This window comes from Grampus griseus, assembly GCF_964374135.1.
Source record: "Grampus griseus genome assembly, chromosome: 13".
NCBI classification, from domain to species: Eukaryota; Metazoa; Chordata; class Mammalia; order Artiodactyla; family Delphinidae; genus Grampus; species Grampus griseus.
This window is the reverse complement of record NC_139007.1, coordinates 72973508-72987045: the sequence shown is the minus strand read 5'-3', so window position 1 is coordinate 72987045 and position 13538 is coordinate 72973508. Positions and strand designations below refer to the sequence as shown.

General features: G+C 41.3%; 1 protein-coding gene across 4 annotated transcripts in view; it reads right to left on the bottom strand.

Annotated features, from left to right (window-relative positions):
• The window catches only part of PCMT1 (protein-L-isoaspartate (D-aspartate) O-methyltransferase), a gene marked incomplete at its 5' end in the record, with an annotated part of 46834 nt that extends 34979 nt beyond the window's left edge, over positions 1-11855 (bottom strand). For 3 of the 4 annotated variants that reach the window (XM_082669436.1, XM_082669435.1, XM_082669437.1), the window contains one exon: positions 11627-11855. In XM_082669436.1, coding sequence (XP_082525562.1) covers positions 11627-11855 — 229 coding nt within the window. The remainder of the gene's footprint in view (positions 1-11626) is intronic. The other variant, XM_082669438.1, reaches the window with a different exon arrangement.
• Between the last annotated feature and the right edge of the window lie 1683 nt (positions 11856-13538).

Here is a 13538-nt window from a genome sequence, read left to right as displayed (position 1 = left end):
ACATATCCAATTTTAGAGCAAAGACTAAAATTAAAAGGGTGGATTGGTCTGCCTTCAGCAAGAATCCTGTCAAGTTATTTTAGCCAGAATCCCCCATTACCCCTGATGTTTCCTCTTAGTAATTTTCCACCCACTGATGCCCACCCTGCTCCTAGGCTATAAATCCCCACTTGCTCATGCTGTATTGGGAACTGAGCCCAGTTTTACACTGAGGTCTCTTTTCCCCTATTGCAATAGTTTCTGAATAACATCTGTTTTTAACTCTTTTTAAATTATTTTATACTATTTTTTAAATAGGTAATAGTTTTTTAAACTATTTTTTTAAAAAAACTAAAAGGGTAAAGACAGTGATGGAATAATAATACTTAAACGTTATTTGTTCTGACAAAATAGAAAGAAGGCAACTAAAAACAATGGGAAGAGGAAAAAAAGGGGAAAGTAGAATTAGATCATTGAGTCATATAGGTGACAGGAGGAATCAAAGGATACCACTTAATACTGACTGACCAGACAGTAAATAGTTAAGAAAAGGTGGTTTAAGGACACTATAAAAGGTATAAATACAGACTCTCCAAATAACAAAAGAATATTTTAAAAAATCAGCAAACAAGGCACACCAACTAGAGAAACACTTAAATACTCACAGACTAGGTTATATTAATAAATCATCCATCCATTTGAAAATATTATAAACTTTGGATTAATTAACCCAAATAGAAAGTACTGTTTCTACACAAATAAGCTTAGGCAAGCTACCTGTAAAGGTCATTAAAATAAAACAGTGAAAGCATTTTTTAAAAAGTTTTAAAAGCAGCGTAATAAGAGAGATATTGGACTTCCCTGGTGGCGCAGTGGTTAAGAATCTGCCTGCCAATGCAGGGGATACGGGTTCGATCCCTGGTCCAGGAGGATCCCACATGCCATGGAGCAACTAAGCCCGTGTACCACAACTACTGAGCTTGTGCTCTAGAGCCTGTGAGCCACAACTACTGAGCCCGCGTGCCACAACTGTGGAAGCCCGCCTAGAGCCCGTGCTCCGCAACAAGAGAAGCCACCGCAATGAGAAGCCTGCGCCCCACAACGAAGAGCAGCCCCCACTTGCTGCAACTAGAGAAAGCCCGTGCGCAGCAACGAAGACCCAACACAGCCAAAAAATAAATAAATAAAGTCAATTAAAAAAAAAAAGATATCATTTACTAAATATTTGTCATGTGCCAGAGACAAAATCCTAAGCACATTACATACACTATCTTTTGAGGCAAGAACTTAGAAACTATGAAACAATCTTATGCTGTCTCTAACAATCCTATAAAGTAAGCACTATTATTACTCCATCTTACAGATAATAAAATTGAGTTCAGAAAGACTAATTTGTTCCAGATCACAGAGCAAATAAGGGGTAGGGCCATTCAAATTGAGATGTTAGATTCCTGTTGACCAGTTCACTGTACTGCTACTACCATATTCAAATAGCTTAGTGACTTCTACTAATTCATTTCTCAAAATACTTCTTGAGTGGGTCATTTGCCCTGAATTCAATTCAAATTCCAGAGGGGTGATTCATAGACTCTCAAGGTCAGAAGGGTCATCAAGTCTAACTTCTTCATAAATTGGTACCACGATCTCTACTTGAAGAGCTGCACTGATGTGGAACAGTTCTTTGCACATTCAGACCACACTAATTATCAGAACACTTCCCTGTATTAAGAGGAAATCTCCCTCTTTATAACTCACTTGTATAAACCTTTAGTGCTACGCTCTGCAGTCACAAAGAATATGCTGAATTTTCTATCCAACCAACACTTTTTACACACCTGAACATATCATGACCATTTCAAGCCTTATCTTTTTCAGGTTAAGCAGCCTCACTCAATACATCCAATTACCATCATATTCACTTACTCATTCTTCTCTAGATGAATATCTGTGACATCTAAAATCAAACACATTGCTATAGGCACATTCTAAAAATCAAGTAAATTAAAGAGATTACTTCCCTTAAGCTAGATAATATACATCTACCAAACTCATGTGAGTTTCTTTGGCTGATTTCTTACTCTACAGAGGGACACAGAATTTACTAAAAAACCCTAAATAGTTTTAAAAGCATGTCACCAGTCATTTATTAAGAAGCTGAACACATAAGGCTCAGGATAAAGCTTCCTTAGACCATTATTGGGTGGTTTCCAAAATTTTCACCACAAGGTTCTTATTATTTGCTTTTTCCCAGGATTCCATATTTTGAAAGATGCCTAAAGCAAGCTATATTTACTAAGTTATTAAATCATTTTCCCGTTTTTGACAATCTGACATATACAATTGCCAGTGCCCTGAAATATTTCTAGCAAACAGCCAAGTAATTTAACATTTCACTTTGCATGTATAGCCTAATTATGAGTAAACATGCAATTACCATTAGGCTTTCTAAATTAGTGAACAGTTTTAAAACTACCCATGCCCAATTTTCCTGCACCCTAAGGACCAAAGATCCTAATTAAATAATTATAATAATGGTTAATGTTGATCCAAATATGCAATGGATCCAAATGAGAAGTTAGCAGAATTCAAAAAGGAGAATGCAATAGAATCCAAGCTATAAACCAAATAATTAAAAAAACTTGAAAAAATTAGAGCCACGTTAAGAAGGTATCTGTTCCTCTTCTCAACCTAAGGAGTGGGAAGGGTGAAGAGGGAGATAAATTCCAGGAAAAAGACAAAAATACTACACAAGAGTCATGATTTAGGTAAGAAGAAACTGTGACATGATTTCAAGCAACTGATGAAGTGTAAAAAAAGGAAAAACAAGGAATTCCCTGGTGGTCCAGTAGTTAGGACTTGATGCTTTCACTGCTTTCAATCCCTGGTCAGGGAATCAAGATTCACAAGCCATGCGGCCAAAAAACAAAAAGGAAAAACATTTGACTATTCCTCCTCAATACTAGAGGAGTCTGTGATATTAGAAACAAAGAGCAGGGAATAAACTCTTGCATGCTACATAGCTCAGCAAAGTGTTGACCCAGTCATTAATGTTTGTGATGATGGCTGTTAATTTTCAACACAAAAATCAACAAAATGATTTATTTATTGCTCAGAACAAAATGAAATGCTATCAATTCTGACAATATAAAAGAGCCCCTAGAGGCTTCCCTGGTGGCAAAGTGGTTCAGAGTCCGCCTGCCGATGTAGGGGACGTGGGTTCATGTGCTGTGGAGCGGCTGGGCCCATGAGCCATGGCCACTGAGCCTGCGCGTCCGGAGCCTGTGCTCTGCAACGGGAGAGGCCACAGCAGTGAGCGGCCCGTGTACCACAAAAAAAAAAAGCCCCTAATAAGTTGGAAAATGAATATCCTTTCTTACGAAGTGGAAGGGTTAAGGGATAGTGTCAGTTTATAAATTATGGAACAAAAAATTGAGGTTAAAGTATATTACTCAAAGTTACAAAGGTAACCACAATAGAAGAAGCAAAAATTACGGTATAATTGTATGTGGGGAAGGGAGTAAGTTTAGAGGGTGTAAATACTCCTCCATCTTGGCAAGAAGTCAGTAGATGATGTCTAAAGTTGATAAAGAAATAGCAGTTTAAGCATATGCTTTAGAGACTGAAGACAATCACCAGAAGACCCAAATATGTAGTTAAAAGTGTTCACTCGAGGCAGTCTGGGAGCGGGGAGGAGCAGGGCAAGCAATTGTCATTTTTCATTATAAACCCTTCTGTATTATTTTATCTTTAAACATGTACACATGGTCACTCGACTGAAAATTAATCTTAATTGTCCTAACCTTGTTATCACAGATGGATAGTACCTATAGAGATGTATACACAATGTGTATTTGCTCTAGTGAGCAAGATGTAAGATGTGGCAGGGACTCCTTTTCTTTTCTTTTAATTTATTTATTTTATTTACTTATTTTTGGCTGCATTGGGTCTTCGTTGCTGCGTGCAGGATTTCTCTAGTTGCGGGGAGCAGGGACTACTCTTCGTTGCGGTGCACCGGCTTCTCATTGCAGTGGCTTCTCTTGTTGCGGAGCACGGGCTCTAGACACGTGGACTTCAGTAGTCGTGGCTTGCAGGCCCTAGAGTGTAGGCTCAGTAGTTGTGGCGCACAGGCTTAGTTGCTCTGTGGCATATTCCCAGACTAGGGCTCGAACCCGTGTCCCCTGCATTGGCAGACGGATTCTTTTTTTTTTTTTTTTTTTTTGCGGTACGCGGGCCTCTCACTGCTGTGGCCTCTCCCGTTGCGGAGCACAGCCTCCGGACGCGCAGGCTCAGCGGCCATGGCTCACGGGCCCAGCCACTCCGCGGCATGTGGGATCTTCCCAGACCGGGGCATGAACCCGTGTCCCCTGCATCCGCAGGCGGATTCTTAACCACTGCACCACCAGGGAAGCCCCAGGTACTCCTTTTCTTTCACAGTGGTAGAACTGGGTGCATTATCTAGCCTCTCTGTAGTTACGTGTAGCCTTATGGTTAAGTTCTTGTCAATGAGAACACAGGCAGAAATTATGTATGCAACTTCAGATAATGCCCTTAAAAAGAATGTGCATTTTCTCCTTTCCTCATTTTTCTCCCCACCAGCTGGAATATGGAAAGGATGGAGGTAAACTATCTTCAACTTTGTAGATGAGGGAAAGATTTTAGGAAGCACAACAAGAAAGAAGGAGCCCAGGTCCTCAAGACCATGGAACCACCATATTAGTTCTGAACTGCTTATACTTGGATTGTTACAGGAAACAGAAACTTTCATTTTGTTTAAGCCATTGTTATTTTGGTCTTTATTACAGCAGATGAACAGGTACCCTAAAACACAAGGTATCTGAGGAGTAAAATGAGATCAGTCTGAAGAACAGGATTGGGTTGGCGCGTGGCAACAGGTTGTAGAAGACCCTTAAAAGGCCTGAAAGCTAAGCAAGAGGTGTTTACAATTGATACAGTAAGCAATAGAAGTCTAGGCAGAAAAGAGACATAACAGAAAGCAGTACACTAGGACAATCAGTATAATGTGTAGAATGAACCTGAGAGGAGAGAAATTGAAAGTGTGATGACCAATCAGACACTTGAAGGCATATCACTCCAAGTGACAACTAAGAACCCAGGCTAGAATAGTATCAGTGAAAATACAGTGAAAGAGATGACTATGAAAGGTATTTGTAATGACTGTTGAGTTAATTTGGGGACAGTCTGAAAGAATCAATAACTATTCCAAGACTTTTGATCTGGGAGAATAGAAGACTAGAAGCAATCCTGGCAGAGATGGAGAAAGAAGAGATCCTGTGCTGGTATGAAGCACTGAAAACACAGGTAAGAAAATAAGCTGCAGATGGATTTCAAGTCATGTAGAAACATTCTCTAAATTTCTGTAAGTAACTTGTTACAAAGTTACATCTCAATAAAAGAAATATTACATAATTATATTAGTTTTATGACTTTGAGTGGTTGTTAATCATCTACTCTCTATTTCTTCTCCACTAACAAAATGCCAGGGAAAACAATAAGAAATGAACAAAATCGTCCCCTTTTATTTCCCATCTAGAATGATTAGGTGTGATACGAGGTAAGTGGAGCCTGAGACACTCTCCATACAGAAAATCTGAAAGGGATTAGTTTTAAATTCACACTATAATCAAAGAAGAATTTTAAGTGATGTCAAGTTATGATAAAGCATATCATCTAAGACCAGAGATTATTCAAAAATACATCTTTCTCGGGGGGGGGAGGGTGATGAATTGGGAGATTGGGATTGACATACATACACTATTGATACTATGTATAAAATAGATAACTATGGGCTTCCCTGGTGGCTCAGTGGTTAAGAATCCTCCTGCCAATGCAGGGGACACGGGTTTGAGCCCTGGTCCAGGAAGATAGCACATGTTGCAGAGCAACTAAGCCTGTGCGCCACAACTACTGAGCCTGTGCTCTAGAGCCTGCGAGCCACAACTACTGAAGCCCATGAGCCACAACTACTGAAGCCCGCACACCTAGAGCCCGTGCTCCACAACAAGAGGAGCCACCTCAATGAGAAGCCCGTGCACCGCAACGAAGAGTAGCCCCTGTTCACGGCATCTAGAGAAAGCCCACGCACAGCAATGAAGACCCAACACAGCCAAAACTAATATATAAATAAAATAAAGTAGGTAACTAATGAGAACCTACTGTATAGATCAGGGAACTCTACTCAATGCTCTGTGGTGACCTAAATAGGAAGGAAATCTAAAAAAGAGGGGATACATGTATACGTATAGCCAATTCACTCTGCTGTACAGTAGAAACTAACACAACATTGGTAAAGCAACTATACACCAATAAAAATTAATTAAAAAAATACATCTTTCTCTAAACCATTATCATTCTTAATAAATACATGTAATTAACTATCTTGACACTATTTCTCAAAGGAGGATGTTCCCTGCACTCCTCACATCTCTGACAAACTAAAATGTTATGCAAAACTCTAAAATATAGGTAACCAAAAGTTAACTTCTGTGGCTCTCTCCTAAAACACACCCACCCACCCACCCCCAACATACATATCCCACAGGTGATTTCATGCAAACCATGATGTGATTAAATTGACAGAATCTTGGATTTGGAAGGGTCCTGAGAGGTCTAGTATACAGTGAAAGCAGATGACAAATCTCTTCCACAATATCCCTTACAGTGAAATGGTCAACCATTCTTTGCTTCAACATATCCAGTGACAGAAAACACTACTTTTCAAAGCCAAATCTTTGACTGTTAGGATAGCTTTGTGAATACTTCCTTATAATGAGCCAAAATGTGCCTCCCATTTGTCCTGGTTTTACCCTCTACTACATGATTTCCCTCAAATATTTAAACACTACTGCTCTCTGTAACTTTCTCATTGCTAAATCAAACCACCTCCATCTCATCAAATCATCATATAAAATGCTGATGCTCTTGTCATCTTGACCACTCTTGTCTGATAATCTTCGGTTTTTCACTGTTATGCTTAAAGCATGTTGGCCAGAACTAAGTGCAACACTAATAAAAATATGTGGAACAGCACAATGGAACTAAGATCACATTGAATAGAATGTAATACAACCTATTATGTGGATTTAGTGCTGCCCAATAGAACTTCTTATGATAATGGAAATGTTCTACATCTGCACTGTCCAGCAGGTCAGCCACTAGCCTCGTGTGCCTACTGAGCTCTTGAAATGTGGTTGGTATGACTGAGGAACTGAATTTTTAATTTTAGTTAAATTTAAGTAGACACATTGATATTAAAATTCTCCCTCAAAATCTTACCTATTAAATCTTATTCAATGCACTGTAAGTTTACTTACTAGTATATACCCATAAGACTGACTTGATATAAGTTAAAATGAGGAAATATTTTCTGCATTCTAAATGAAGCCCAAATTTCTGAAAAAAAGTCACTTAGGATCTTATTACCTGGCTTTCTTTGGCCCATGAATGCACATGATAAAACTAATAGAATATTCTCTTTTCCAGTATTTATGCTACTAGTTGATAAGAACTGACACTCTAAATAGAATAAGAATAATTTCAATTTATTTGCAGAGATAAATAAGGATACAAAAACTATAAATTATCATAATGCTTACAAATTTAAGTGCCTACTGAAGAAGGTCTCCACTTTAATGTCTTATAAGGAACTCAAACCAAACATCTCCCCAAATAAACCCCTGCTCTCCCACACTTCCTTGCATCCCCCCACCCCCCCAAAATCCCTGCTGCTCACTCGTTTCCAACTCAGAAAATGGCAAATCATTCCCATTGCCCAGGTCTAAAACCTTAGTGTCATATCCTCGACTGCAGTCTTTCTCCTACACCGCAAATCCAAATCTAGCACGTTCTATTTTCTCTGTCTAGAATGCCTGTTCCCCAGCTCTACCTGCATGGCTTGAATTTCTTCCCCGTCACCAAATCTTTACTCAAATGACACCTTAGTGAGGCCTTCTTGCCTACAACTGCAAACCTACTACGCCATATGCCCTATCCTCCTTCCTTACTTTGCCACTTATCATGTGAACATATATTTTATTTGTCTGCTCCCACAAGAAGTAAGCTACAAGAGAGAATAGATGTTTGTTTCTCATTGCTGTATCCCCAGCGTCTTGCATATAGAAGATAGTCAAATATCAGTTGACTGATTTGACAAATTCTATATACATTATACATGCAAAATGACACAATCAAGGATGCAAAGGAAATATAAGTAGAAATAACTGATGGATTAGGGTAGTGGACTGAATTTTTTTTACAAAAATAAAATAGGTAAAAGAACAATTGTTAGCTTTGTTTTAAGTGGCCAGTACAGCATTTGAAGTCTGTTAAGAGTTCACCTTCCACAAACACTCTGGCTTGGACATCCCTGCTCTAGGAGACCACCTCTGTCAAGCTCATCCGCTCCTGCCCCCTTCTTTTCCTTTTACCATGGCGTGAAATTATCCCAACAAAAGTAGAAAATAAACTCTAATATAAACATTACTTGAATTGTCCCATGCCCTGGAATAAGTAGGCTCACAGTTGTTTTGAATTAAGTTAATTTGTTTCATGAGTACCTCATCAGCCTATAATTATAAAATAATACTTTTCATTTATAAAGACCTGTAATGTCCAACATGTGGCTAGTAGTTAAATTTAATTTAAATAATACAAAAATCCAGTTCCTCAGTTGTGCTAACCACATTTCAAATGCTCAATGCCTCATGTAGCTGGCGGCTATGGTACTGAACAGCACAGATACAGACATTACAAGCAGCTCTGTTGGGCAGGACTGCTACAGACTTTTTTCCTAAAATTTTATTTTAAAGCATAAAACTGATTCAACTACAACACTGGCAGGGTTTAATCTTGTAATTTTCAGTTCTCTATGTCAGTGATTCTCAAGTGTGGTCCCCAGACCAGCAGGAGCATATTACTTAGGAACTTGTTAGAAATACAAATTATCAAGAGCCCCAGCAATCTGTCTTAATTTGTTTTAACAAGCTCTCCAGATGATCCTGGAGATTTTGAAGCATGCTCAAGTTTTAGACCACTGTTCTCAGTCACTTAAGAGCATTTATCATCACAACATAAGCTATGAGACATTATGAGATGTACCATTAGAGTCTAAAGTACTCTGTAAATGATATATCAAGTATGAAATCATAAACAATCATTTCTATTATGCTTTATAAAAGAAAAGCCTCAGTAGGTATTTTCAATAAAATAATTATAATAATATTAAAATGAAACCAATCGTGAACTTTATTTCGTTAAAAAAAATTAAAACTAATTTGCTTCCTCTTCCAATTTGCAGACCCTTTTTCACTTCAATATCAGCATAATCACATTTTAATCTTTTTCTAAAGATTTAGTTAGAAGTCTTAGGAAGAATACACAAGGGTGGAATAACCTGTAAAGAGTGAGAAATTTTCAATTTGTGCCAACTGAAATTCTCCCTTGAACAAATATTACTGTTGTAACAAACTAATAAATAAAAATGAAATCTGGGGCTTCCCTGGTGGCACAGTGGTTGAGAGTCCGCCTGCCGATGCAGGGGACACGGTTCGTGCCCTGGTCTGGGAAGATCCCACATGCCCGCGGAGCGGCTGGGCCCGTGAGCCATGGCCGCTGAGCCTCCGCGTCCGGAGCCTGTGCTCAGCAACGGGAGAGGCCACAACAGTGAGAGGCCCGCGTACCAAAAAAATAAAAGGAATCTATTGGCTAGAACCAATTCAGCAAGAAGTTGAAACTAAAGTTGCACAAGTGTTACAAAAGAAGCTAAACAATTTGAGCACTCTTATTTCCTCTTACCAATCATAGCTCTAGTATAAAATGAAACATCCACAATATCAACATCCATGTATGTTAAATATTTCTCATTAAATTTTCTGATAGGAAAACATCCTTAGAAATTTCAGCTAAGAATAGTAATGCAATACATTAAAGTAACTACAAAACCACTGGGAAAAGATCTAGTTTTGGCTGACTACAAATTTGGCCCAGAAAGGAGAGACTTTAAGAGCCTGATTGATTACAATTTCTGCCACAGCCAAGTGTCTACTGCGATAACCTACCGGTGGAAAATTACTTAATCACAATTCAAGTACAGAATGTTTCAGGTGTGTATGCTGTACTAGCAGGCACTAGATCATTTGAAGAAATTTTATTAAAATATTTACAACATATTGAGCTGCTGTTCGATCCATGGGAACCTAAATCACACTTAATATTGTCTCAGCACATAAATTTCCACTTCCAATCAAATATCCTTCCATAAAGTGAATACTGGCAATGCTTGACAGGAATTTTTAAATCTAAACATTCATTACTAAACGCTAAGGAAACAAGTTTTAAATACTGGTTAAAAAAAAAGTCAAATGACTAATATTAAGTATTAATACTAACCATGTGCCAGCCAATACTATTTATTTCTCTCACTAATCTTGGTATTCCTAGTATAGATCCAAGCATATAATATATATTTAATTGGCATTTATGAAAAAAGGAATGATTATTAAATTAAATTGTTTGAGGATTCAAAGATACAAAAAAAAAAAAGCCCCAGCCATCAAGGAGATTACAAATCGAATTAAGAAACATGACAAACACATGAAAAGCTAAATAATCCATAACAATTAAAAATACCACGTGGCAGGATTGTGATTATTTGCAAAGTCAGTGCAAAGAAGAGTGCTATAAATTCTGACCAGAGTGAGAGTATGATGGACTGCCGTCCTTCTGGTATCCCGACCAGACGGCGACACTACATTTCGATTAAAATAAGAAAGTGACACAGCACTGGTCCCACCCTAAAATCATCATCAGAGGAAGGAATACAATTACTAAAGATAATGGTGTAAAGAAACTTCCATACAAGGCTTTTAAAGCATATGGTAGCCCTGAAAAAAGTTTGAACATTCCACATACACAATCGTTTGCTGGATCCCAGGACCTCTAAAGGCTCCTGAAATACGCTGTCCCTCAGGAAGAGCATCTCCTAGTTATCTCTTCCTCCGCCCCCCACGAAGCTTTCCACTGGACAGCCGCCCCAGAAATTTCTCCCAGCATCCGCAATGACATTACTTTCATCTCCCTCTCCCTCCCCTCGCCAGTATCAGACGGTGGCATCTCCCGCCAGAGGAAAAAACGAAGGGCGGGGGAGGCAGAACCGGGGAGAAAGCTTGCAGCTAGGTCGACTGATATGACAGAGGAGGAAGTGAGAAGACGCGGGGGTCGAGGGCGGGGTCCCCTTAGTTCCAGCCCAGTCTCTACGAGCCCTGGCCAACAGCCCACTCCCCAAGGCACGCCCCTCGCCCGCCGGACCCGGACAGGGAGGTGGCGGACTCGAGTGACAGCCCCACCACCTGTGCCGCGCCCCCTTCCCCAGGCCCGCGGGGAGACGCCTGCCCCTGCCCCACTAGCAGCGGCCCCTGGCTCTTTCTCTCTAGTTCCCGTGCACGTCGCCGATGAGTGACAGGTCCCGGGGGAGGCAATCGCCAGCGCTTGCCGTTCGGGACCGCTGGTGCAACCGCGCGCCGAAGCCCTCCAGCAGGCACAGGGGTATACGGAACGTTCCGGACGGCCCAGGGGATCCGATTCAGGCCTGGCCTTCCCCAGTTGCCCCACACCGGGCGGGGGTGGCACTTACTGCGGAGGTTGTGGATTAGCTCCGAGTGGCTGGCGCCGCCGGATTTCCAGGCCATCGCTAAGCACACCCGGAGCAGGTACAGAACCACCTTCAGCGCGGCGACAGTGCCCAGCAGCTTCCCCAAGAGTGAGACCACCTCCCACACGGTCACCGCCCCGCTTGCGTCCCCGCTGTAGCCGCCGCTGCTACTGTCGTCGCCGCCGCTGCCGCCACTGCGCGCTCCCGGCATCCCCCGCGGCACGCATGCGCTTTGTGACGCCGCGCGGACTCGGGTGCGGCCGGGTGGGGCAGGAGGCGGGGGTGGCCTCATGCGCTGCTGCCCGCGTGAGGGGCCGCTGCGGCCGCCCGGGAGTGGCGGGTTGGTCCCGCTGAGTCAGCGCCACCAACACCGCCACCTCTGAGTGGCCTTTCTGAGGCCTCGGGCTGCGCAACGCCTCCTTGCTGAGTTTGTCCTGTGGTCAGGCGGGGTGGGCCCTGGCGCGGTCGGTGGTGAGCCTCACTGCGGCTCTGGTCACCGAGCGCGGTGGCGGGATGGCAGGGCGGACCTCATTCCGCTGCTGCCGGTGGCTTCGCAGATCAGCTGTTGAGAGCGGCGGGTCTGCTCCTATATCTGTCCAGATTGTTAGACGGTGGGCTTCCTTCGTCCTGCCTCACCCAACCCAATGAATGACTTAATATTTAGGTTGGTTGGAGACAGAGCTCCCTATGGTGGAACCTCGATAATCTTAATAGAACTGGAGGGCAAAGGTCTTCTCTAACCCGAGTACTCCAGCCTCTGGCTTGTGACAAGTACGTTAGTGTTTCGTTAGCAGAGACTTTGGGACCCTGATTTGTTCTCAACTCTAAAGCACAAATTCAGAGAGTGGAAGAATACCGAGACCTGGGGTGGGGGGGGTGGAGCGTGGGGAATCCTTTGCTCCTTAGGACAGCGCACTTGGTTAAAAATACTACAGTATCCTATGGCGAATGTGTTATTCGCCCAACACAAGTGTGCGTTTTCAGCTATTTAAGCCTCACAAATTCCACCGTTAGACTGGACACCAGGTTTGTTGCTATCAGCTGTGCAAGACATTGAGTGAGAAGCTGACAAGGAACATTGCCTGTAGCATCCAACTTGCTGACTCCTGATCAGAACTGAGACTGGAAGAATCCAGTCACATTTAGTCCAATACACTTTTAAGGAAGGAAACAAAGCTATGTCAAGACATCGATGCTATGCGTCAGCAACAATTTTCGTATTCTAACCAGACCTTAGCAAATGTGGTATCTAGTCTACTTCCAATCCTAAATATATTTATATATTATTTCCCTGTGTTCTGCGATAATAAATGAAACAGTATTCTTTACTTCAATATTGGGAATAAAATTGTCAGTTTGGGACTAATAATTTTCTATTTCATCTCTCTGCTGTTCCCTAATAGTCTTCCAGTTAAAAACAAAACAAAACGACACCAGTCAGCTTTCAATAAGAACCTGAAAACTCTCTAAAGCTGACCTAGATGGACTGCATTTCCATGAGGTGCCTCCATAAGCTGTGGCTAGGAAATAGGACTGCCAATATCAGTTAGAAAAGAAATCATGGCCCCTTTTAAAGAAACAAGCAACACAGTTATGAATATAGTATAAAGGAGTTTTTTTTTTAAGATGAATAAGTCATACCTCTTGTATGTAATAAGATTTACATTCAAATTGGGGAGATTTGCATCAAAAGAAAATTAGCAACAGGGGGCAAAATATAAGTGCTATTAGTGGTCTAGATATTAAGGGACATGTTTATTTAGATCATCATGGGCTGGAGTAACAGGAAAAGATAGAGGAAAGAACGGGTGCTTGAAAGATGGGCAGGATTCTAAGAGGAATTTTTTTAAAAGCAGGGGAGAGTGTATCATAGGTCTAATCAAAAGCACGAAGG